At 33.9% G+C, this 27,416-nt stretch overlaps 1 protein-coding gene across 1 annotated transcript; it reads left to right on the top strand.

The window, feature by feature from the left end:
• LOC142355292 (ligand-gated ion channel 50-like) lies at positions 1–27,416 on the top strand. The gene is made up of 5 exons (XM_075407503.1): positions 1–162; positions 6,754–6,939; positions 7,507–7,705; positions 8,072–8,218; positions 26,633–27,416. Exons 1-5 carry the CDS (start codon positions 160–162, stop codon positions 26,806–26,808), a joined length of 711 nt encoding a protein of 236 aa, XP_075263618.1. The 5' UTR covers positions 1–159; the 3' UTR covers positions 26,809–27,416.

The raw sequence follows: 27,416 nt of genomic DNA on the forward strand, positions 1-27,416 counted from the left end.
ATGCAGATATCATTCTGAATTGGATGCGGATCTGTGAGAGTCGATATCACGAAAATATTTCCGTAGTTAGGGAACCTTTTTCTTGTGATTTCAGGTCCTGCAGATGATGTGGAAGTGGGAATCCAGGTGTACAGCATTGGACCCATTTCGGAGGCTGACATGGTACGTCACATAACTGTTTCATAATATATATTGGAAACATTAACGAAGTTTTGATAAGTGTATTGCAGCAAACCATAGTGATCAAAGAATTCAGATTCTTGCAATAATCTTAAAGGTTCTCGCAAGATTTGAATATTCCTGCAAGAATCTCGAATGTTTAAATGCATCCTTCACTAGGGCAGTTGTGTTTGACACAACAACCGAAGCAATGTTTTTTTAACTGATGATTCTATTTTTCGCTTTATTTCTTACAATATGCTTTGCACTTTTTTGTGTGTGTGAAATGTGAACATAATAACATAACATTATTTATATTTAATCTGATTTAAAAACTCGTAAGATATTTTACGATGAGACCTCTTCGTCCGAGATTCTACACCAGAGTTTAACGGGAGAGTGAACCCATGCTGAATCACTTGAGAATCAAGGTATTTTTCTTAATGATGACATCCTTGCTGTTCATGGCATAAAAAAGTCTCACTAGTCTTTGATTTTGAAGAACGCCAAAAAATAGGAATTGCGCAAAGAGAACAGTTTGGTTTATTCTATATCAAATTTTTGTTCCGACCCCCACTTTAGTGGGGAGGAGGAACTATACACTCAACTGGGTTTTTTTCGCTCAGTCAATTTTGGCCGATCGATATATTCATCGTAGAGAATTGTGAGTGGTATCATTGAAAAGCCTGTCCAGTGTAGAATACGGAATTAAAATACGGAGTTATCGATGTTTAAAGTTTTGTGAACATTCGACTGTTTTTGTTCACATTTTCAGTAATTTTTGCTAAAATTTGGCACAATTTCGCTAATATAGTTCGAAATAAGTTAAAATCTTTAACGGCAGAGTGTTGTTGTTACCGATAGAGTGTTGTTGTTAGAGATAGAACAGCGTTGCAGAATTGTTTGATTGAAGTTTTTTCGGCCAAAATTCTTGAAATTATTTCATAATTCAAACTTTTTTCATCAAAAATGGCACAAAATATGCTTTTTTGGTCCACTTTGTTAAAGTTTGCCAGACTTAGTGACCTAGAAACCTTAAAAAAGACTCCATAATCTCAAAAAAACGCTATTTGCAATTAGGCTCCCTATGAAAGTCTTCTGGAATTAAAACTTTGCCGTTTTTTGCAGTTTTGCTTCGATAATTATACAAAATGCATCGTTCTTTTTTTAAATATTTTTATAAATTCCACGCAACAATTGGTCTAATTCGCAAACACTTGAATCACTTGGTCGGGTTGCTGGGCGTGCGACAGCGACAAAATCAGGGAGAAGTTCGACAGTATCATGGAATCTTAGAATCAGAGACTTTTTGGTTTTTATTTTGATGCTGCCTTTTTTCAAAATATTTTGCTTTTGTTTTTTAATGTTAATTACTGACAATATTTTATATTCACGGCTCCGTAGATGACAGCTCCAATTTACGTAAATTTGAAGCCGAATGTAGATACATTTTGTTTTCAGAGAACCAAAGGGTTTTTATGGCTTTGAGGAAGATTTTTATTAAAATTTAACTGAATTCTTGTCTTTTGCCTTCAATTGTTATTCTTTGGCAGTCTGATTTTTAAGTTTAACCACTCAAAGATCTAAATTTCTTCCTCAAGAGGTGCTAGTGAACTTTTTCTATTCATTTGGTTGTTACCTAATGTCTCTTATGTTATTGAATGTTTTTGTTTTAGGGAAAATTCTGTGATTTTTTGAACCTGTCATTTTTTTAAAATATTTTATTCAACATTTTGTTTGTTCTCAATAAGTACAGGTCGATAATTTCTCCCTATAAAAGACAAACTAATTTTGTGGAAGATTGTTTTAACAGAAGGTTTTCTTGTTTTTGGTACTACGAGTTCTCATACAAAATTTTCTGATTTTTGTGCATAATTTCCCATTTTTGTGTTGTTTTTGTTTCATTTGTAATATGTAACATTCTTTAACCCTCTAAATGAAAAAAAACTTTACAACATTTGAAACTAAACCTATTCTTTGTTTTCATAACACATGATTTTGAAGGTCTGCAACACCGTTCTCTTGCAGAAATTGGTAGAGTTTTTTTATATTTGTCATTTATTTGTTGTTAATTTTTGTTGTCATATGCCAAATATTGTGTAATTAAAGTTCTCAGTGGCCAACTATAGATAAACAATTGAACCTAATAACTGATACCGGTAAATAACTAATGGTTGTTTTCACTCCCGAAATAAATTTCTAAAAAAAGTAATAATATTCTTCAACTTATCCCTTTTTGTTCTGGTTTGCGTTTTTTTCGTATTATACAATCTTGTTTCATTTTCGTAAATTAACTTCATTGTTTAGAGCTTTTTCTATGTTTTGTTGAATCAAACAATAATTTTTCTGCCGTTTAAACGTTTCAAATGATGTCTTCAGGGCTTAGACAATTTGTTTCAGAAGAATTTTGTGAAGTTTAGATACTTTTCAGTTTTTGTGGTTCTTTTTGTTGTCATTTTGTGATAGTCGTTTTTACAAAAAGACGCTATGATGGTCAAAGAAGACGCAAATGAAGATGTTGTATTCTCGCGGTTAATATCTTATAAGTTAAATGGCTTCAAAACTGTGGTTTCGTAAAGTTGTTTGTGAAACTTATTAGTTCAGCTTGTTTTTAATGTTATTTTATAGTCTTATGGTTTAGTCTCATTAATAAAATTTGCTATCAATTTTCCGAGTAGTTGCAAAACAAACTGTCTACTCATTTAGTCGAGAGCTTTTGTTAGCTATGAATTTTGAAAATATTTTGTTTTTAATAAAAAAAAGAGATAGATTTTTGAGATCTGATAATTTTATTTCTGTTAATTTGTAGCTAAGCATCCTTATATACAACTCACATCATTTATCTTTTGAAATACAATTTGTTCCTTACAACGGTTTTACTTTCCTCATATTGTCTTTCTTCTTGGAACAACCAGTTTTCATAAAATTAATTTTCGTGATATTTGCAAATTTGCCCCCTTTTTTGTAGTTTTTTTGTTCTCTTTTCACAGTATCACAATAATGGGCGTCATTTGATTAACAAATTTTGTTACCTTCAAAAAATGCAAAGGAAGATTTTTATTCTTTTTAGGGATCAGCTTAATATTTAATGGATTGGGGGGACATCGTTTTCGTGCAGAATTTTTCGTGGAACTTTGTAGTTTTTGCCTGTACTTGTCAATTTTTTTCTAGTCGTATGACATATTCTGTATAATGAAAGGCCTCAGTTGCTCTCTATTGAGGTATAAAAAACTCTCTCAATGATTTCATTTGATGCGTAAAGTTTCTAATCAGTTCGAATTGAATTCTTTTTTTTGAAAAAAGCAATGTTTTAATAAACGTTGCCCCATTTGCTCATTTCTAGTCGACTTGTTGCCAAGTCGCATTGAGCAAAAGTCCCATATTTTGTTCCAACAAAGTGCCGGTGAATTTTCTGAGCAAAAATTTTATCATATGCCAATTTGATTTGGTTATTATTGGTTTTGGTCGTAATTAATGTTTGTAACTATTTGAATTTTTTTTGCCGTCTTTTCTGGTATTCATATTATGGTAGCCACAGGTCTCATAAGCCTTCTAGAGTAGAATGTTTCATTCTTTTAGTAGTTTGTTGAACGATATGTTGATATGTTAATTTTTTTTGTTTCTTCCTCATTTGGTAGACAATTAAGTGAAAAATGTAGATGAGCGGGGTCGGAACTAAATGTGCGAGCGCACATTACTGAGCCTCCTTGTTCATTCTGTAACCTTATCTGTCACATTTTAATTCCGTTTAAGATAATAGATGAAAAATATTTTCTACTCAACTCTACCACTTACAATGCTGCTGCCTCTGCTACAGGGGTTTCTAAGTGATGGGAAAAATACTTTTAAAAAGTTTAATGTGATGTAAACTCCGTTAAGAAGGCTTGATTGCAAATGATTACAAAAAGGTTTAAAATGTAAAAAGTTCCGAGTTACTTGTTCTGTGAATTACCCGAGGAAAAACATAACCGCAAATCTATCGCAAAGCTATACTTTTCTCTCTCTATTTTTATCTGTTTCAATTTTTTGCATCATTTCTTATTAAAACTATTAATTGTTTTAAGTAGCTGAAAAAGGTGCTAAAAATGTTCAGACAACAAATAAAAAGAATATTTAATGTTGATTTGAAAGTAAAATGAGTTCAAATGTTTTTGTTTATTGTTCTTTGCCTTCCTATGGACCCAAACAGATCTTTTCAATCGCAACAAAATTAGTAATTTTTATATTGTAATTTCAGCATCACTGTAATCTGATTCAAAGAAAATAAGAACAACAAAAACTGAATATAGAAATTTGTCATCATTTGTAGAATTTGCAACGAGCTCTTTGAAAATCCATAAATTTGCTTAAATTATTGCTAATTATCTGGTATAACATTATTCTCCTTAGCATCGGCTGAGAGAACCAAAAATTAATAATTTATGTTCATCAAAATTTTATTTGTGTTCAAAATTTGTGACATGCAGAGGAAGCCAAAATGTAAATAATTTTGACAATAATGAGAGACAAATAAGTTCAATTGTTTCTTTTTATTTGCTACAATTTATAACATTTAGTTTTGTCCGAGTCAAAAGTGGTTACGTGTTAGGACAGAAAAGTGACAACGTACCTAATCACTTAAGTGAACAATGAATAATATTAACATTCATTGACAATATTAGCGAATTTCATGTATTTTTGCATCTCTTTTTTGTTTGCTATAACACCAACGAGCCCACACACCGGTATTTTTTCTTCGACAACGCTCAAATATGCAAAAATTAATTCAATAGATGAAGAATTTTTGCATGGGTATAAAACTGCTGTTAAAGCAATTTCTGAGGAATGCCGCGATTGTAGGTGTTTTTGTTGAAACTCATGTTGCTTTTGGTCGTGTTGGCCTAAGGTCGCCCAATCACTTTGTGTCATATAACACACTGGAAATAAGGCAATTTTTCTGAAGGTATTAATATATATATTAATATGTATTAATGTGTATTAATTAATATATGTATTAATATATGTATTTACATATATATATATATATATATATATATATATATATATATATATATATATATATATATATATATATATTGAAATAATTCATACCTGGAAACGGTGGGTACTGGAGAGTACAAAACTCTGGTTCCTAGAATAGAAAATTAGGGTCTGTTGCAATCAAATGGATGCACAACTTTCAAGTCAGAGATGACCAACAGTTTTGTACTCAATGTGAAATTTGCACGTTTCTAGCAAAGGGAAAGACAAGAGTAACATCCAATAAGCCAACTCTTGTTTCAGTAAATTACTTGGGAGAATCCTAGTCGGGAATGGATGGTTATCTTGTGCGAAACTGGCAGAGTTTCTGACAGATACTTACAAGATGATTCATCTTCTGCCAGAAATTTCTGATGGATTCTTATAATATAATGCATTTTCTCTCAGAAATTTATGACAGATTCTTACAAGACGGTGCATCTTCGTCCAAATGTTCTGATAGACTCTCACAAGCTAAGAATTTTTCTACCAGATTCGTACAAGATTCTGTCAGATTCCTACACGATAACCATTTTTCTGTCCGATTCCTACAAAATAACTATTTTTCTGCCAGATTCCTTCAAAAGAACTTCTTTGCTGTCAAGTTCCTTAAAGAAACATTTTTTTGCCAGATTCCTCCAAGACGATCATTTTTCTGTCAGGTTCCTACAAAATAACTATTTTGCGTCAGATTCCTGAAAGATAACCAATTTTCTGCCATATTACTCTAATATAACCATTTTTGTGTCTGCGTCTTACAAGATAACTAATTTCTGTCAGATTAACAAAACAATAAAATGTTTTGGAAAGGTTCCCTAATATAAAAGTTTTTCTGAGAATAACCTTCGAAACTGGATATTTTTTATGTAAGTTAACTGTGCAAAAAACATAACGCCAATTGAGCTTGCAATGTATTACAATAAGTAATTGAAAAACTGATGTAAAAATAGGAAAAGCGTTTGTTGTAGTTATTTGTATTTCATTGAAGCACAATAAGTACGTGATGTACTCTATGTGAAGTACAATCAACCAAAAATGTTGTAAAGGTATCTCAATTAACCATCATATCTAGCAATTTTTTTTTATCAAGCACTGTTTAATGTTGTTTTTCTATTTTTTTTTCAGAAAATCGACAAGACAACAGTACTTTAGATAATTTTCTGTGAAAATAATTTAAGCAGATTAGGTATTATTAACCAATTGAAATGCAGCTCAACTTGAACGAACTTTTCGCCTATTATCAGAATCTTGCAAGATAACCATTTTTGTGCCAGAATCTTGCAAGATAGGCATTCTTCTAGCAGATGCTGCCAGATAATCGTTTTTTTTTTTGCCGAATCTGGAAGATAAGCCGTTTTCTTGCAAGATTATCATTTTGCTGCCAGATTTTGGACGATAACCATTTATCTGTCAGAATCTGACAGATCCCTGCAAGATAACCATCCGGTGTCTCAAGAAACAAAAAATTTTTTATAAGAAAATGGAAAAGAGTCAAGGTTTTCCTTTCTCTTGGTTTTGGAGAATTCGGGACCTGTCTGCAACAGGGTCCGAAAAAGCAATTTGTGACTGTTTCAGACAATGACGCTGGACATGTACTTCCGTACCAAGTGGTACGACAAGAGACTGAAGGAGACAGTGGATTCTCTTCTGAAGAATGACGAAATATTGGCCAAGTGGGAGAGAATCAAGGCTGCCACTGCTCAGATCAGCAAACAGCACAAACAGTCATCTGCTTCTTCCCAATCCACACAGTATGAACAGGTCAGTTCGATAGCGTTTATTTCATACATGGTAGTTCAAACCAGGTTGAAATCTTTGTCAAGGCGTTACGTTAGAAATTGCATTTTTGGATTAAGCTAAAAACCAATTTTTGCTCAGGACTGTTTCTCGCTTAAGCAAGTGCGGTAAGCCGAAAAATTGTCTCTGCGAAATTGGCTACTGTTAGAAGCCTGAAAGAGAATAACCTAATATAAATTGTGCATAAGATAAGCTTGGCAAGAAGCTCTACATATTCAACGTATACTTGGCTAGAGTAAAGAAGCCTTGGGGAGCAAGAAAGAACAAGAAGAGATGCCCAAGTTCGAGCGCTTAAGACCAGTTGGTATTGGTTAGCACACTAGGATTGCAAGTAAGAGATGCTCGTTCGAATACAGTACTGGTGCATTTTCACAGTGGTTACGTCTGCTTAGACCCCCAATAATTTGGAGTGCCTGAGCTCGCTTTTTGGGAGTCACAAATATCCTCGACTTCCGCAAATTGGATAATCCTCTCCCAATAATTTTTGAACTGATGACCTCGAGGTAAAGAACACTATAATGTTGAAACTAGGAGACTTATGGTGAAGCGGAGACAGAACTTCTGGCTCAAATCCAGATGGCAACTTTCGATGACCCCACAGCCAATCTGAGTTTCAGTGGAGGCAACACCAGCAGAAGTGTGGTAACTCTCGGCCAGGAGTACGCGGAGGCCATCTGGACTCCAGATCTCTACTTTCCAGATGCTATCGAGATCCTAAGACCTGGAAAAGGTTGGCAACTTGAATCTTGAAAAGACTGGTTGCACAAGGTCGGTAAACATTTCTGTAATGCGGCATATGTGCAAAAAACAGTACTTCATTACTCTATAATTTGTGTGTTCAATTTTTTCTCTTCATTTTTTTCTGACAGTGTAAATTGTAAAGTTTGCAAACAATTATAGAGATAAAGAGTTTGGGGCTAAAACTTTTTTGCTCGCAAAGTTGTTGTGACAATCTATTTGAAGAAAACTAACAGTGATAATAATCTCTCTTTAAAATATATTTTTCCTTCAAACCCGTGGAAGTAGCCAGGGCATTTCATTAAGTAACCAGTTGCTCTCGGGATTTGATGAAATCCTAGAATCTGTGGTCGTTTAGGTCTCATTTCGGACAGTATGGTGCTGGCTCTCTACGATGATTGTGAACTGTTCCAGTCCATGAGGTTACAGGTCAAGTCCAGGTGCAAGTTGGAACTCAGGTGGTTCCCTATGGACATACAGAGATGCGAGATATGTGTCGAAAGCTGTGAGTTACCGCAAACCTTATGAGTTAATTTGATACTTTTTTTCAAAATAACTTTTTTTGCTAACATCCAGCTTTATTATATCGAAATTTTTCTAATTGTACGAAAAATCTAAAAATTAAAGAAAAAAGAAACAGGGAACAGTAACCCATTACCTTTTCAAATATTTCCAAAAATTAAAATTATCTCTTTGAAATAAACAAAATTAAGATGATAAAAATGAAATACCCTAAATAAACTTGTTCTAGTGTTTAGGGACTCTAAAGCTCCAGATCAAAGCTGACAGACAAAAAACAATTTTTGTTTATTGCTCCGACCCAGTTTAGAGGGGGGACGAACTATATTCTCAAATAGGTTTTTCTTCAGTCAATTTTGGCCGATCGTTATAATCATCGGAAAGAATTGTGAGTGGTATTATTAGAAGGATCGTCCGGTGTAGAATATCAAATTTGAAAATTTGTTGACTTTAAATTGTTACAGGGAGTTATCGAAGTTTAAAATTTTGTGAATGGGAAACAATATTCCGATGTTTTTATTCACATTTTCCGCATTTTCGATCAAATTTTTGTCCCCTTTGATAGAATATGTTAAAATTGGTAACGGTAGTGGGATTGCTGTTATACTTAAAGATAGAGGAGGGTTGCAAAATTGTTCGATTCGAGTTTTTTTGCATGGAATTTATCCGCTATAATTTTCTCAAAAGTTAGACGATTCGTCAAATTTGGGACCAAATATGTTTATTAGCCCATTTTCTCTAATATTGGCGGAAGTAGACACTTGAAAACTGCAGTGATTTTGTTTGTAAGCTCAAAAAAGAGAGCTAGTTGTACTCTTACTGGCTTTAACAATCTTCTGGAATTACAATTTTGCCAGTTTTTTTAAACAAAATCGAACTCGATAATTATACTAATGAAAAGTTATTTTTGATAAACTGGATTTCTTAAAAACAAAATATGATCTAATTGGCAATAATTTGAACAATTGAGTGTTTTCTTAAACGCGCAACAATATCAGGGCTGATTTTGATCTGGCCAAGAATCCTAGGGCAATTTTTTTAATCTTAATGGGTTGCGGTCTTTTTGTTTTTGCAAAATCTTAAGGAATTCTTATGTTCTGATTTCATTTGTAAAGAATTTTGTAGTCCAATGAATTAGTCTCACCAATCAAAGATCTAATTGGCTTTTTCAAGAAGCGTAGGTGAACATAGACAATGCTTTTTTTCAGTTGCTACCTAATGTCTCTTCTGACTTTGATTATTTTCGTTTTAAGAATTTGTCGGTGCATTTTAGAACTTTGCCACTATTTTATCTTGTTTTTCTCAATTTCTGGCGTAGTCTCAGTAAAAACAAGCGGGAACTGATTTCCTGTGAGTTATCATTAATTTTCTGGGACATTTTCATATTTAACTAATGTTTTCTTGGTTTTGATACTTCGAGTTTTCAGTTTTGTTTAAATGTTAACAAGGATCTAATTGAATTTTTCAGGAAGTATAAGTTAACCTAGAAAAGGCTTTCAGTTGTTATTTAATGACTCTTAAATGATATCAACGATTTCTGTAAACTACTGACAACAAATCCGAATCAGGGCTCAAGTTTTAACAGAACTAATTGTAAAAAAAGAGGCCTTGCAAACATATATTATGGTTTCAGAGTTAAGATCAATGTTGTGACTAATTGTTTTTGAGACCAATTGTTTTTTTTTGGCTGTGACCAATTGTTTTTTGCTAAATTTCAAGGACTTCTTATGTTTTGCTGTCATCTGTAATGCTTTTTGTAGTCCAATGACTTTGTCTCCGAAATCAAGGATCCAATTTGTTTTTCCAGAAGGGTAAGTTCACCTAGAAAACGCTTTCAGTTTTTATCTAATGACTTTGATGACTTTGAATATATTTGTTTTAAGTAAATAACGGTGATTTTCTTTTCATTTTTTCACTTTTTATCATTTAATGACCAGAACAGTTTTTTTTATTTAACTAATGGCTTCCTGATTTCTTGGTTTTGATCAATATTTTCATTTTTTCATCTTTGAGCACAATTGTATTTTTCATGGGTTCATATTGTTTCCTTGTCAAATTATCACTATTTTGACAAGTCCAATTGAAATAAACCAAAACTGGAAAAAATGCAAAGCTTTGCAAAAAGGCGTATCTTCGTGTCAAAATGTTGTTTGTTTTTGTTGAACAGTTTATGGTTTTGGACTGGCACGGTTCTCAAGCAAAAAATTATAAAAGTTATTGCCTATATTTGTATTTCTTTTTGTAGTTGTGCGTCAAATAAATAATGATGGTATATCTCAATTGCTTCATCAGATTGTATAATTGCACATATTTAAAGGTTTCTTTTGATAGCTATTTGATTTTGTCATACATCATAAATTAATTTAGTGCAGTAAATTTATTATACGATGTACTTAATTTAATTTAGTGTACTTATTCCTGAAGGGCATGTGTATAAATCAATGTTATTTCACATGCTAGTCTGTTATTCCCATCTCCCGTAGCGGGAAATTATTGATCATATTTGTTGTGACTTCTGTAATACCAGTTGCCTTAATACTCACTCTTTTAGTTTTGCACTTCGCGAACAGTTGCCTAATTTAACTTATTCTTCATTAACTGTCTTACTGATCAAGTAAAGTAGTCAAGTAATTATCAAGCGATTCGCTAAGCGAATTCACTTAGAAATTGTGTAAAGCGCACTCGCCGCGCAAGTTAGGATATAAAACATAATCGTCACTCGCGATTCAAGATTAAGTACGCAATCTCATTTGCGTACGACATGGCGCAGTCAGCAACTCAGAAGCGGACCCCACTCAGCATTGAGCCATTTTGGGATAAACCTAGTGCAGACCCTCCGTTGAAATGGGAAAAGTGGCAGATGCAGGCCAAGTTAGCTCTTCTTGCGAAGGAAAATATCACACTAGACACTTTGTTGGAACCAAAACCCGAAACAGTACAACTACCACTTGAACCTATCTATGAGGATACGATAACAGGATCATCGGCACAATCGGAGGGGGAAAGATTGGCGAGGAACGCTCAATCAAAAATGAACTGGGAGAATCGGTGTCGGAGACAACTGGAGATAGGAGTAATGTGAGGAGATAAACCGTGGGCACAGGCTGATCGAAATACTTTGTCAATGCTATATCTCAGTTTGGGTACCGAAGGACGTCGAATTGTTTGTAGCAGGAACCCACACCTCAAGATGGACATTCTAACAACAGCAGAACTTTGGACAATCATGGAATCAGCATTTATTCGTCAGCGCAATATCACATTTAATAGGTACGTACTTCTCACTACAAAACAGACAAGAAGAGAGTCTATTGAACATTTCTATGGAAAATTGAAAGAACTTTCTGAAAATTGTGAACTCGGGAGTCAAGAAGATACTCTTATCAGAGATTTAATTATTGCGATTATGTTAGATCCGGAAATCCAAAGGGAATTGCTGCGAGAAACTCTAGAACCAGCTAAAGCATTACGTTTGGCCATAAATATGGAATTAGGTCAAAGAAATCAACTACAAATTACAAACTCGCAACCTGCTCCACAGGTTAACGCAGTAATTTCTCAACGACCTTCTCGACCACAGAGTCAACGGCCGACTACATCTAGTTTTACTCGACCACCAAATCAATTCTGCAGAAACTGTGGTTTAACTTGGTCAGCAAATCATAAATTTAAGTGTATTGCGAGAGGCAAGACTTGCAATAACTGTGGTTTACAAAATCATTTTTCGCGAGTGTGCAGGGAACCGAAGTCATCATCAAATAAACCCATCCGATCTAATGTTAACTCTGTTGAAGAAACTTCAACTGATCAGACGGTAAATGCCATACAAAATATGAATTATAACCCACAATGCGACTCAGATTACGATAGCTCAGATGATAATATGGTCGCCAGCATCGCAAGTAACGCAATACAGATTGAACCAAAGAACACTATCTTGCAAATTGGTAATACCCAAGTAGGACTTCTCATTGATTCAGGTAGTGTATGCAGTATTTTACCCGAGTCTCTTGCTTCGGAAATAGTGGAAAATTCTCCCCTTGCTCGATGGTTGATGATAGCGCCTCCCCAGGAACTCAAAACATTTTCAAACGAACCCATAAACGTGACGGGTATGATACAGGCACCAATTGCGAGCAATGGATGGCGACATGAAGAAGCTGAATTTGTGGTAGTCCGTGACGGGCTAAAACCACTGGTTGGTAGAGACTTGTTTGACGCTCTCGGAATCTCAGTAACTCAAACCCCAAAATATGAAGGTAGTATGGTCAACACTATCACATCCCATTGTCCATTTATAACACGTATTGCAAAACAATTTCCTCAACTTATTACACGTATTAGTCCCTCAAAAATACACGTTGTTAAGTCTAAAATCCATAGAAATTTTCAACCAAAACATCAAAAGGGCAGAAGAGTACCCATTAATTTACAAGAACGAGTAAATAATGAAATTAAAAAACTTCTTGAAGAAGGACATATAGAAAAATTGAATAACTGTTCTGATCAATATTTTATTTCACCTATTGTAATCACAGTTAAACGAGATCAAACAATAAAGTTAGCATTGGATTCTAAAACTCTTAATAAATCAATACACAAGAATAAAAATCAGATGCCAAATATCGAAACACTTATGGATTCCATATCACAAATAATAACAAACTACAAAACAGAACCAGCGGATAAAATATACTTCTCTACTATAGATCTTAAATATGCATACAGCCAACCAAATCTTCACCCTGAAACTGCTAAACACTGTAATTTCAATATTGTAAGTGGTGACATGACAGGCACATATCGTTTCGAAACGGGATTTTATGGTCTTACTGACATGCCTGCCGAGTTTCAGAAGGCAATGATTACACTTTGATTGGCCTCAAAAATACATTTTGTTTTCTAGACGACATCTTAATTGTAAGTAAAGGTTCTGAAGATGATCACTTACAACTTGTATTAGATTGCCTTAAGAAACTGGACGCGGATAATCTCCAAATTAACCTTCCTAAATGCCATTTTGCGAAGCAAAAAATTTCCTGGTTAGGTTATAATATAACACAATCTGGGATATCACCACTCGAATCTGAAACATCCTCTATTATGTCATTACAACCACCGAATACACTTAAAATATTACGTTCATTTCTCGGTTCAGTCCACTATATTAGTAAATTTATTCCAAATTTAGCTCAACTCTGCCATCCTTTAAGACCTCTTCTTCGTAAATCAACTAAATACTTTTGGACTGACGCTCAAACTCTACATTTTAATGCCATAAAAACCCGCATAGCAAATCATACAGAAAACATCCACTATAACCCCCAACTCGAAACACGAATCAAATGTGATGCTTCTCGCTCCGGATTGGGAGCAGCACTAGAACAACTAACAGTTGATGGTTGGAAGCCGATCTCTTTTGCATCAAGATTTTTAAATAGTAGTGAAGAACGTTTTAGTATTAACGAATTGAACTTCTTGGGGTGGTATGGTCCATGGAATATTTTAAAAATTATTAGTATGGTAAAGAGTTAACTATTATCACTGATCATCGCTTATTACTTTCTATTTTAAAAGAACATCGATCAAATAAAAGTTACAATAGTAGGTTATCACGATGGGTTGATCGTCTTTTGCCTTATCAATTCTCAATAGAGCATCTGCCGGGCGCGAAGATGGGACTAGTTGATTACATCTCTCGAAATCCATATCAACCAGCAAAAAGTGTTTCAAAATATGATGAGGAATTTTTAGTCGCAACATTATCAAGCATACACTCTGATGCTCAATCACTTCAACAAAAACACAACATTTTAGCTAATTCACTTAATAAATTATATATTGATATTGATGGTGAAAATAAAAATGCCACCACTAATACTGAACAAGTTTTAAATATAGATTATGTCAAACCAAATCCTCAAACAAAAGTTAACGAATTATTCGCTCCGCGAAACAATAGTTTAAAATTATTCTCAAAACAAAATTCTAATTTTGACATAAAGTCCGCTCAGCGTGTACGCTTAACAAATGTTAGTTCAACTCTCGCGGCGCGAAAATACAACTCTAACGTAACCTCCCTTAAATTCAATAATCAGTATAGTAAACACGCCTTGCGCGTACACTTATCTCAAAATATTAAATCACTCGCGGATCAAAAGTATAACCCGATTTTTAATCCCACTAATAGTATTGATTGTACTAGTGCACATGATCAGCGAGTACATTCAACTCAAAATGAATCAGTATTCGCACATACATATCCTACTTCAAAAGTAAACCTTTACAAATTAATTAATACCAATTCTAATCTCGCATCGCGAGTACGCTTTTCATTTAACAAATTAACACTCGCAAGGCATAATACTTTATTAGATACTCAAAAGATTAGATTGCATTCTTCCGATGCCTCTTTTGCAAAGCAAGTTTCTAAATACCAAATTCATTCTAAATTTGCGTCACATAGTCTACCAATTACAATTAAACCTCTACAAATTGAGTCTCAAATGCTTGCAGAAACAGGAAAAGCGTCTCTCGCTTACCAAAATACTCCTAAATTTGCTTCAATAAGTCATTCATTCTCACTTGTCAATCAAAAATCAGTCTCAAATTCCTATCTTATTTAGTAATCCAAACTCAAATACTTTAAATAAATCATTACTCAATTAAAAAAAAACAAACAAGTGCTTTTTGCCCAAACTCAACCTGAAATTCAGTTGTCTTCCTCTTTGTCAATCAATTTAATTGAAAAAACTCAACTCTCATCAACAATGAGTCAACAAGCTTCATCTCTAAAGGGAAAATCCATCTCATCCCGAACAACAAGAGCTTCGCCCCGCGTATCATTTACGGATAATGCAACAACAAGCACGCCACGCAGATCAACATCTCACTCTAATCTAAGCACCCAACTCACGGATAGCCCTCAAGTGGTGTCCTTTGAGAAAGTGGTGGGCAAGGTATTCAACAAAGGGCTAATCGCATCCCTAACAAGCAAGGATGCAGTTCTGAAGGAGGTTCGGGATTGCATAATCAGGGGAGATGAAGAACGATTAAAGGCCCTCAACCCGTATCTCCATAGCTTTTGGCAGGACCTCATGTGAATAGCGGATGTGTTTGTATGGACGAGAAGTTAGTCATACCGAACGCGCTCAAAGATGCACTCATTGAAGATTTGCATGCGAGTCAACCAGGTAGCTGGGGGATGGTATGTATGGCTCAGCACTGCTGGTGGCCATACATGAATCGTGATTTGCTTGTCAAAGCAAAAGAGTGCAAATCTTGCACTAGTATCGGTAAAATTTTGAAATCTGTTATTCCCGCAAAACTATTTAAAGCACATACACCATGTATAGTTGCGAACCAAGAAATACAAATAGATTTTGCAGGACCTATTAATAACGGAAAAAACATGAAATATACATTTTAACATGTATTGATAGATTTTCAAAATATCCTTCTGCAGAATTAGTTGATAATGCAAATGCATCGAATGTAATAAAATTTTTAGATAATTATACACAAATTCATGGAGTTCCTCGTTCCTTAAGAATAGACCAAGCTCGTTGTCTTATAGGTAACCAAGTAAAAAATTTTTGTATGAAAAATAATATCACATTAATACCAGCTCCGGCGAATGACCATCGTGCAATAGACTAGTTGAAAGACTTATTGGTACTATTAAACAACGCTTAGCAAGTATAAAAGAAGCAAATAAAGAATTAAATTCGTTCACCATTAAAGCAGCATTAGAATCAATTATATACCAGCTTCGCATATGTAAACATAAAACAACTAAGCTTTCGCCATTCGAATCTCACTTTGGGCGCAAAGCCAATACACCGCTTAGTAACATAAGTACTCAACCAAAGTCATCTGATCTAAGTTATAAAAAAATTTTGAATCATTATTTAGATGAAGAAACAGTAACTCCTAATGAATTGTTGCTAGAGGACTACTGCGGTAACAGCCGTAGCGACAATGAAATCGAGCGCAACATGTGCAAGGCAACAAAGGACGCTACCACACGTGAACGTCTAGCAACAGACAACGAATCCCGTTTCCTTCGCAACACAAAAGCGCATCGTCCACTACCTCTAAAAGAACACGCCGTACAGTTGAACATTGCTCGGAAGAAACATCTCCATAAAAGATCCAAGAAAGATCTTGATGGACTATATGAGAAGTTGGCTCCAGGATCTGTGGTACAAAAGACCGATCAATATACTTCTGTCATTCTTGAACCGGGGAAAGTGGAAGTAACAGTGCGCAATAGTGACATTGCCAAATTTGGTACTCGGGAAGAACGGAAAACGAAATTAACAGAATATATTAACCGTCGAGGACCCCGCACGCATGAGAAGACAACTGAGGCTAAGATACTTAGCCACATAAAAGAGTCCGCGCGCATACTAAAGGGAGATCGAAAGATGAAGCATCGCAAGCGAGAAACTGGAAGCGGTGTCCCATCAAATAAATCAAACAATGCTCGTGCAAAGCGGGTACGTATGCCCAAAATTCCGGAAAATTTCGCTCTCCAAGTATTACCCGAAATTCCCGAGGCTGCTCCCGAACAGCCAATCATAACTGGAGAAGTATTGATCGCACCCCCTCCTACAAATAACCAACCAGAATTAATCTTGCCATCTACATCGGCTCCAGCAATAGCATTACAACAAATACCGATAAGAGCAACAAAACGGACTAGAAAAAGTCCTAAATACTATGGATACGATAAAGAAGACTCGTCTGGTGAATCTACTAATTCCTGCCCCCCGAACTCTGATCCACCCCGGAGAAAACGACGCGTAGGAGATATTGAATCGATACAACCTTCAGTTGTACAAACAATTGTAGACACAGCATCGCGGGTTGAACCCATAGAAAATGACTTCCCATCGCCTATCATAGGACAGGTATCACCAACAGATCCTCGTATATGACCAGCGGATCACAGTTCATCAAATGAGCTCATAACTGATGAAGAAGACTTGTTAAAACTTTGAATAATTAAAACTTGATACATTAATATTTATGAATAGCTATGATAACCAGTACATATTTTGTTGATACTATTTAACCGGTGAATAAGTATAAATATTATTCATATTTTTATTAAAGTTTTATTTTACGCAATTTTAATTTTCATTGAAGCGGAAGAAATGTCATACATCATAAATTAATTTAGTGCAGTAAATTTATTATACGATGTACTTAATTTATTTAGTGTACTATTTCCTGAGAGGCATGTGTATAAGTCAATGTTATTTCACATGCTAGTCTGTTATTCCCATCTCCCGTAGCGGGAAATTTTTGTTCATATTTGTTGTAACTTCTGTAATACCAGTTGCCTTAATACTCACTCTTTTAGTTTTGCACTTCGCGAACAGTTGCCTAATTTAACTTATTCTTCATTAACTGTCTTACTGATCAAGTAAAGTAGACAAGTAATTACCAAGCGATTCGCTAAGCGAATTCATTTAGAAAGTGTGTAAAGCGCACTCGCCGCGCAAGTTAGGATATAAAACATAATCGTCACTCGCGATTCAAGATTAAGTACGCAATCTCATTTGCGTACGACAGATTTACTGACTTTCAACTTAGTTTAAATTTTTTTTTCATTTGTCTCTTTGTGCTCTCATTTTTGTTACCCTTGAGCTCAATCGCACTAATAAGCAGTTACAAATACCTTGTTGTTTCGAAATCGTTTGTTTGTTAATTATATGATATGACGGTTATATTAGACCTTTTTATTCAATGAAGAATTTTCCATATCTCTATACTGTTCAATTTTTGGGTTTTTTGTTGCCATTTCGCCGTAGTCTTTTTTGCAAAGAAAAACTATTGATGTTCAGATGAGTAGCAAGTGATAGTTAACAGTTCTTGCAGAAACTTTCTATAGATATAGTGCCCTGAACACTGATGTTGTAAAATTGTTTGCGTAATTTTAGGTTCTGTTTTTATTTGTTGCCATTTTGTTATCTCGTGACTTACTTTCATTAATAGCCCGCCTATTTTTTTGTGAGGTGTTGTAACTTAATTCATCCTTTTAAATTGAAATCTTGCGGTGTCGGTTATGACTTTTCAAAAGGTTTATCTTCAAAAATATTTTTTTGATTTTTGAGCTTTGCTTTTCTTAATTCTTTTCGGTCGATTTGTAGCGTACGCTGTAAAGACAAGTCACAGCCCGTTTTCATTGCACTCTAATTTAACCTTTATACAAATTTAAGTTTTGATCTTTTGTTTTCCGGCTACTGTTACTACGAGATTTCAAGAGAAGTTTGAGATTTTTATTTATATAAAATTTTTAAAGGATTTTTCCCATTCCTTTTTAAAAAATAAATTTATTGTAACGTCGCATTGGCTTGAAAATTTTCTGAAATTTTCAACTTGAATGCTTTTATTGACTTGTTTATGGTTTCAACGGCTTCACTGCTATTTTTTGCGAAACTTTGAGCTAATTTATTCTCTTTTTCCGGTATTTGTCCCTCTTTTTGTAGTAGTATGACGTACACTGAATAATGACAGTTCTCAATTGATTCTTATGGAGATATGAATGAACATTTTTGTGATTTCAGTTATTATCTTTTGATAACAATCCCATTTAAATTAATTGAACTTATTTTTGACATTTACATCTTTTGCTCTTTTTTGTCAACCTGTTACACAGTCGATTGAGGACAAATCCCATAGCTTTTCTATTGAAGTATATGTTAATTTATTTTGTTTAGATTTTATCTGATACCAGCTTGATTTTGTTGTGATTTCTGAAAAAAGACATCGCGTTGTGGCCTTAATTAAGTTTTCTTATTTTATTTTTTTTTCAAGTAGTCATATTAACAACAAGTTTCGTCGACCCTCTAACGTTTTAGCGTGGTATTATTTTATTCCATTACTAGTTTATTGGACGCTATGTTTGTTTGTGAAAGTTTTCTATTACTTCATCATTTGATAGCCACTTAAGTCAAGAATGTGGATAAGCGGGGTCGGAACATTATGTGCGTACGCTTATTACTGAGCCTCCTTGTCTTGTTATCAAAATCATCGAGGTATATTGCCACATCAAAGTAAAATGCAAGTGAAGCTCACAGGATAATTTTACTTATTTGCTCGAAAGGGCGCTTTACTTAAGCTTGGAAATAATATCCATTTTTCAGGACAAATCTCATTTTCTTTCAGAGGACATCATAAAATCCTTATTGCGGCAGAACTATTACTTGATATTAAATCCTCAGTTTTAGTGTAAATCTTATAAACCGGTCAGAACTTGTAAAAAGTGAAATAGTGCTCAATTTTTCCAACAGTCATTGTTTTTTTGAAGTAATTTGTTAAACCCCTTTCAATTTGATGCCAACGAAGTGTAGTGTTATCAGACACCTTAATGTTGTCGCTCCAAATAAGAACAAATAATATGTCGAGGACATCACAAGTAGAGAACTTCACTTTGTCTTTTGACTTTTCTTCAACCACTTTCCACAGTAAAGACTAAGGAAAATTCAATTGTCGCATATCATTCCGTTTCCCGGAGTTGCCGCCCAGAGTATTTGTTCCCACCCCAATTGTGGGGGGGGGGGGGGGGAGGAACTATATACTCAAATGGGTTTTTTTGTTCAGTCAGTTTTGGCCGATCGATATATTCGTCGTAGAGAAATGTGAATGATATCTTTAAAAAGCTGGTTCAGCGTAGAATTCAAAACTAAAAGAGTTTTTTTATTTTCCTTTTTTTTCGGGGAGTTAACGAGGATTGAAGTTTTGTGTGAACACGTGATATTTGTTCACTTTTAGTGTAATTTTTCTTCAAATTAAAACATTTTTTAAAAAAAAAGATATTTCAAAATTAAATTTCACGCCAAAAAATGGTCCAATTTTGTGTTCCTAGTAGACTAAAGGCGATAAAAAGATAAAAAAGAATAGTTCTGAACTCATAGGGAAGTTCACTATAAAAAAATGAACTCTAATTGAGAGCTCTTTTTTTTAATAAAACTTTTCTCTTTTTTGTTTTTTTTAAATCACCTAAAGACTAGTAACTTTTTATATCGAGCTTCTATTAATGACAAAGCTCCTTTACAGTCAAATGAAGCCCAATGAACAAAAACATCGTTTTCAAGGAATTGCTCATGTTTTTTTTGGCTTCGATTCTGAGTTTTCGTAATTTTAAATGAAATTCTGAATTTCTTTTTGAAGTTTTACTTATTTTTTGAGTCCTATGGCATGGATTCATTCACTAACAGCGCAATATGTTCCATAATGAGCATTAAGTGGACATATCTAGTTTTTTGATGGGACAGCTAATGGCTGCTAAGACTAAAAAAAATGTCGAACTTTTTTTAACATTAAAGAATCATAAACTTATTATTGTGAACTGTAAGTCAGCACAGGGCTGACAGCACCCTCTTCCTCGACATAATTTTGACCTCTTCCTCGACGTACTTCGACCAAATTTAATCGGGTTAGCTGTTTTATCTTCTAACTATTGTTTATATGACTTCAATGACACAAGATTTCAGAAAAATAAAAAAATTTTTTGGATATTTTCGTATTATTGGTTACATTTGAAATCTTATCTCATTATCCAAATATTGACGCCTCAAATTGGCTTAAAGAAGATGTTCAGTGGATCACAGATAAAAATTTTATGAAAAATTTATGGTTTAAATGGCTTCGACACATTCTTCTTGCACTTTTCTATTGATTTTTTGGTTTTCGCCTTTTTTTGTTGTTGTTTTAATAGTCATAAGACTTATTGTGATGTCTTAATGATTACCTCTGCATGACAAACATACATATACTCCCATCGGGGCATCTTTGAGTGTATTTATTGACTTCCATTGAAAGCTATTGAATTTAATGTCTGTTAAATTAGAAAGAATTTTTCGTATATTTTTTTGAACACTAATAAATCTTAAATTTCTTCGTGAACTGTTAGTCAGTGTCAGTATTGACAGGACTCACTTGCTTTTTACTGCAACTAAAATGAATCTGGTTGGCTGTTTTATCTTCTTACTATTGGTTATATGACTTCAATGACACAAGATTTCAATTTTTTTTTGTTATTTTTGTGTTATTGGTTACTTTTGAAATCTTATCACTTTATCCAATCATTATACACACTATCCAAATAGCATTGTAATTCCATTGGCTTAGAGAGGACGTTGGGTAGATCACAGAGAAAGTTTTCAGAGAAAAGTTACTTGTTTAATTGTCTTCGACACTTTCTTCTCGCACTCTTCTACAGAATTTCGGTTTTTGCCTGTTTTTGTTATTGTTTTCAAACATAAGACTTAATGTGATGTCTTGTTAATTATCTATCCATGACAAACATCATTTTTCTCCGCTCGCGTTATATTTGAGCTTAGTTATTGAGCTCTGTTGAAAGATTTTGTGCTTAATGGCTGTTAAGAGTTTAAAAATGATTTTTCAATTTTTTTGAACATTAACGATTTCTAAACTTTTTTCGTGAGCTGTTGGTCATTTTCAGTACTAAGGGAATGCCTTTCTTTTCTACTGCAGCCAAAATTAATCTGGTTAGCTGTTTTATCTTCTACTTCTTTGTTTTTAAACTTCAATGCCACAAGATTTCATATATATTTTTTTTATTTTCGGGTACTTTCTTTTATTTTTGGAACTTTTGAAATCTTATCCCATTATCCTACTGCTGATGGTCCCCATCGGTTTAGGAAAGAAGTTCAACGGATCATAGACAAAGTTTTCAGAGAAGAGCTTATGATTTGAATTGCTTCGACATTTTTTTCTGGCACTTTTCTACTGAGTTTTTGGGTTTTGCCTGTCTCTGTTGTTGTTTTCATAGTCAATAACTTGTTTTAAGGTCTTGTCGATGAAAAACCATTGGTAAACAAGTTTATTGTCCAACGAAGAATAATTTATTGTATTTACTGGCTTCCGTTGAGTGTTAATGAATTTAATGGCGTTGATAATACGTGTTTTCTCGAAAATTTCGTGCTTCTAATGTTTTTGAACATATTTGTTGATTTTTTGAAAGTATATTAATAAAAAACCAAATCCCAGTGTTATTGAAAAATTAATTTTAAATAGAAGAGTTTTTAGTGAAAAGTTCATTTTTTAATGCGTTCGACACTTTTCTCGCTCAATTTTTTCTTGAATTTGCTGTTTTTGTTCTTTAGGTAGCCGTAAATTGCTCACAGGTCTCATAGGCTTGTAATTGAGGGTTGAATGAATGATGTTACCCAAAGCAGTCTTTTTATAGCGAATAGTCTTAAAATTTATCATAAACATTTTGGAATGTTTATGATAAACATTTTGAGTTTCTCGTTAGTTTGTTTCTATGGCATAGTCTGAACAGAGACAGGTGTTTTGGTTTTGTAATGATTTTTTAGTAATTTATCATGGATTATATACCCAAAAGCTAATGATTTTTAATAATTTTGAAACTTCTTGTAAAAATTGTTCATTAATTTTTAAGTTTCGCCTCACTGTACTGTTCTTTCTTTTTGTCGACTTGTTACCTAATCTCATTAAGAAAGCTTTTCATCTGCTTTATAGTTAGGAAAAAGTAATCTTGTGTAGTTAAGGTTTTATCTGACTGCCTTTTGGCATTGTTGCTAGGTGATTTTGAATTTAGATATTTAGTTTTTGCTGTGAAGTTTTTGTTGGTGCTAATTTTTTTTGTTTCTTAGTCTTTTTAATGTCAGATCACGTTGGTGCTCTAATGAGGCATGGCATTAGGTTATTCAATTAGTAGGTTGGGTAACGATTGTTTTAAAATCAAACATCTATTTTTGTTATCTCTTCATTTGGTTGACAAGTTAGTCAAAAATGTAGATGAGCTCGGGTCGGAACATCATGTGAGAACGCACATTAACGAGCCGCCTTGTTCAGTATAGAACCATTGTAAAACGATTGACATTCTCTGATCATGTTAAAAAGCAGTCTAACTTTTAGAGTAAATTAAAAGTAAATTTAGAGTAAATTAGTAAAGTAAATTGGTGAAAGTAAAGTAAATTACTTTTAAAGTAAACAAGGCGGCTCAGTAATGTGCAATGGCACATAAGGTTCCGACCCCGCCCATCCACAATTTTGGCATAACTGTCTACCAAATGAGGAACAGATAGAAAAACCCAAAAATTATTTTTTGCGAATCCCAAAAAAGCCCAAGTCTTTTTCAAAAAATTCTGTATGAACGATGAGATAACCTCCAAAACAAATAACTCAGTGGAGTAAAAATTGATGCATTAGATTGCTGTAATATATCAATATTAAGAAAGCGAGTCAAAACGAACAGCAAAATGAAACAACAACAACAACAACAAACATTAATTACATCAAAAAATTTATGTCCCTCTTAAAAACTAAATTTAATAACAAAGTCAACATACCGTCAGATAAACCTGAAACTAAACAAAAATAACTTATAAATCACCAGAAAACATATGCGACCAGTCCATGAAAAGGTTTGGTAACAATTATACAAAAAAGAACAAAAACAGAAAAGTAAAAAAAATTAACTTATTTTTTTGAAACAATTAACTTCAAAGTAATAAATACCATTAGGAATAAATTAATATTACCACAAATTTGCGATTACCACTGCTTCTATAGAAGGGCATTAGGACCTGATCTTATTCATTTTTAGAGCGGCTAAAAAGAACAACAAAGAACAAACAAAATTTCAATTGAAACTTGCCAGAAAACGCTGTCAAAACCGTCAAGCCAAATTTTGGCACTCAAAATATATTTGACTGCGCCTTCTTCAAACAGCTATAATGTAGTACGTGGCCATTCATTAGTAAGACTAGGTAACAAGTAGAAAAAAATGCGAAGTGCTAAAGTATGTAATACTTTTAATTTTTTTTCGAAACAAAATTACATTCAATGTCATGAAAGGCATTATTACAAAAAGAGCTATTTAAATATCCTCGTTTTTTCATGAAAAGGAAACCCTCGAGACCTGTAATTATCCAGAATATTTCTTGCATCTACAAAAAGAACGTCAAATTTGACAAAAATCAAATTAATTTAATTTTTTTTTGTGAAAAAGCGGTGTCGAAGCCAGTAAGGTCATAACAAAATCTTTAAAAAAAAGATTTTGGGACACCAATCCCTTTTATTCCCTTGACACCCATAATGCCATATTTGACCTGTAATCAACTAACGAGATTAGGTAACAAAAAGAAACATAAAAAGAACAAAATTGCGAAGTTAAAAAAGTTTTTTTTTTAATTTTGGAAAACGATGGGTTTGAAAGTCATAAAAGCCATCATATATCTGCTAATATCAAAATATCGGTTTTTCTATTCTTCCATGAAAAGTCAATGAAAGCTATCACTATACAGGAAATTTCATACGACCGAAACTACAAAGTATATAAATTTTGCCTTTTTGATAATCAACGAGTAAAGTTAGCAAAAAACGGCAAAGTTTTAACTACAAGGCACTCTCTGCGGACTCTGAAGTAGAAATAGCCCCCCTCTGAGTCTACAAAGATTGTATGAGTGTTGTTTGGGGGTGTACTGTAGGCAAATTTAATCAAAGTGGACTAAAGTAGCTTATTTCGTGCTGTTGTTGATGAAAAAGGCTAAATTTTGAAATGTTTATCCAGATTTTTTGACCAAAAAATTAAATCAAAACAATCAAAAATGTTTGTTCGTCTTCAAAAATAAAATCAACGACACTATTCTTAAAAATTATAACAAATTTTAGCAAAATTGACGAAAATTTAGGCAAAAATTCCGGAAAATGTGAATAAAAACAACGTGAATTCACTCTTCTTTTCTCAGAAGTTTAAGCCTCGATAACTCCCTGTAGAAAACGAAAATTAAAAAAATCTTTTTAATTTCATATTCTACGCTGGACGAGCTTTCTAATGATACCAGTCTCAACTCTCTACGGTGAATATATCGAGCGGCGAAAATTGACTGAACAAAAAAAAAAAAACCCAGTTGAGTATATAGTTCCTCCCCCCTCAAGAGGGTCGGAACAATTAGTGAAATTCTTAAGATCATAAAATAAATACAAACAGTTTTCAAATTACACCTCGTTGAGGAACTCTTTGATCATAAAGACCTGGCATTATTAAATGTCATCTATCACATGAAATTTTTGGGATATACGCAAAAAATGAAAATTAATCGCAGAAAAAACTATACGTCACTGTACCTCAAAATCACAAGACCGCGTAGATATAAATATGGCGAATGAGGTAAAAATTTTTCCAAAAAATTAAATTAAATATGAAATCGACTGCTTGTTAATTGTATAGGTCTTATTTACAAAGCTTTAGAAATTTTCTGTTACCTTAGTCATGCTCATTTATTTTTGCATGGAGTCAGACTCGGCAGACCAAAAATACAATGGACTTTGATTGGGCATACTGATGAAGAAATATTGTTGCATTAGAGGGATTATTTACAGGTTTTTAGCGATATACCTTTTTTTAATGGTTCAGTATTAATTCATTGGTTGCTGACTCCGGGTTGCCCTAAGTGGTCCAACGATTAGTAACACAAAAGGCAACATCAACACAGCTAAAACAAAAAATTTTCTTTCACTCCTAAAATCTTCTTTTTGTCTAAACCAAAGTACGAGCCTTCGACAAAAATAAGACGTCAAGGCAAAAACTTACTTTTATCTTACCATATATCTGAAATATAGTTTCAAGTTCCACACTTTAAAACTAAAATTAATGAAAACGTGCCCAAATGTAGCCTAACAATAATCGAGAACAAAAAAAGATACGAAGTAGGAATTTTGTTGTCAGATTTTTGTGGTCTGATTTTAGTTAAAAATGACACAAACTTTAAATAAAAATTAAAATTTGCGTAGGTAATTATTTTGTGAGAAGGCTACAAAGACTTGAAACTAGTGACAGATTGAATACCTAAACATGTCATGTTTCAAGAACTAAAGTTTATTCAAACTGAAAAGGTTTTAGAAATATTTTTCTATTGAGAATAATTGAATCCTGGTCAAAAAGACTGATTCGGGGACAAAGTTTGCAGAACACCGCCAAACAATACGCCAGGAAATTTCGCCCGCTGAGTTGGGGTAGGAATATTTATCCCATAAATGAAATTTTTGAACACTGCAAATCTTTTCTTCCTTCCACCTCCCCAGCCTTCACCAACCCCCCCCCCCCCCCCCCCCCCCGCACGCACACACACACACACACACACACACACACACACACACACACACACACACAAACAAACAAAAAGTTAGGTACTCCTGTTTGTGTATGTAAGAGCGCAGGTGGGAATGCAGGGGACTTTGAATGGTCAATTTTGTTGGTTTTAATATTTTTATCGTTCTGATAACTCAAAAATGCGCATAACCATTTTAAACTTTGAGCGGAGAAAAAAGACGGCCCGCTTTGTTGGAACATCAAAATGATTCTATAAAAAAGTAAAGCGTATCATTTATTTAGACCAGTACCACACAGACGACGTGCGCATCATGTTCTGGGAGAAGAAAGTGGTGCTGGATGGGGAGAGACTGGAAAAGTACGGGACTGCCAACTTCTACATAGACTACGACAACTCATGGAACAGGACAATCGAGAGAGAATCATTCAGTGAGTGTTATACGTGTTTTACTTATTAGTACCAATTGGAGACAGGTTTTTCAAAGGAAAGGGTTCTTTATAGCAATTAAAGGGGTTCATTTTTGACGTGAGAAATGGTTACTCGCTTCAAGACATCAATGTCACTCAAACATATCCATAAATTCCCACATTTTTTTTGTGGATTTTGATCAATCAACGTCTGGCAGAGGATCAGCCATAGCAGAATAGGGTCAATTTAGTTTAAAAAAGATTAAATTCCAGGGTGAAGTTCACAAAATATGCAAAATCAATTTCTGAACTCAACAAAGAAGATTAGTGACGTCATCTTTTCGTATATATGCATGGTGCACTTATCTATCTGATACACACTCTATGCATTGTAAAATTGAACACACTGCGTTTCAATTTTGCTAGATTGAAAAGTGCTGAGAGTCAGAGAAGACGATTTAAGTAAATTTTGTCGGCTGAACGGGATTTAATGACACAGCGAAAAAACTTGGTACTGAGCACGATTTTTAGAAGACCAAAGTTGATCTTGAGAAAATCGCTCCCAAAAAATCCATACGTGACATTTATTTTAAACAAAACTCTGTTAGAAATCGTTTTTTTACACTCCTTCAGCTCTTTAGGGTCTTCAGCTAGTAAA

The sequence above is a fragment of the Convolutriloba macropyga genome, unplaced genomic scaffold, assembly GCF_964194025.1.
Source record: "Convolutriloba macropyga unplaced genomic scaffold, txConMacr16.3 SCAFFOLD_1161, whole genome shotgun sequence".
Taxonomy (NCBI): domain Eukaryota; kingdom Metazoa; phylum Xenacoelomorpha; order Acoela; family Convolutidae; genus Convolutriloba; species Convolutriloba macropyga.

What these genes read in the sequence shown, in the direction of transcription:
- LOC142355292 (XM_075407503.1), top strand. An exon ending in GATCCTAAGACCTGGAAAAG is followed by an intron (nt 7,706 to 8,071) that starts GTTGGCAACTTG and finishes GTGGTCGTTTAG; the next exon opens with GTCTCATTTCGGACAGTATG. An exon ending in CGAGATATGTGTCGAAAGCT is followed by an intron (nt 8,219 to 26,632) that starts GTGAGTTACCGC and finishes TCATTTATTTAG; the next exon opens with ACCAGTACCACACAGACGAC.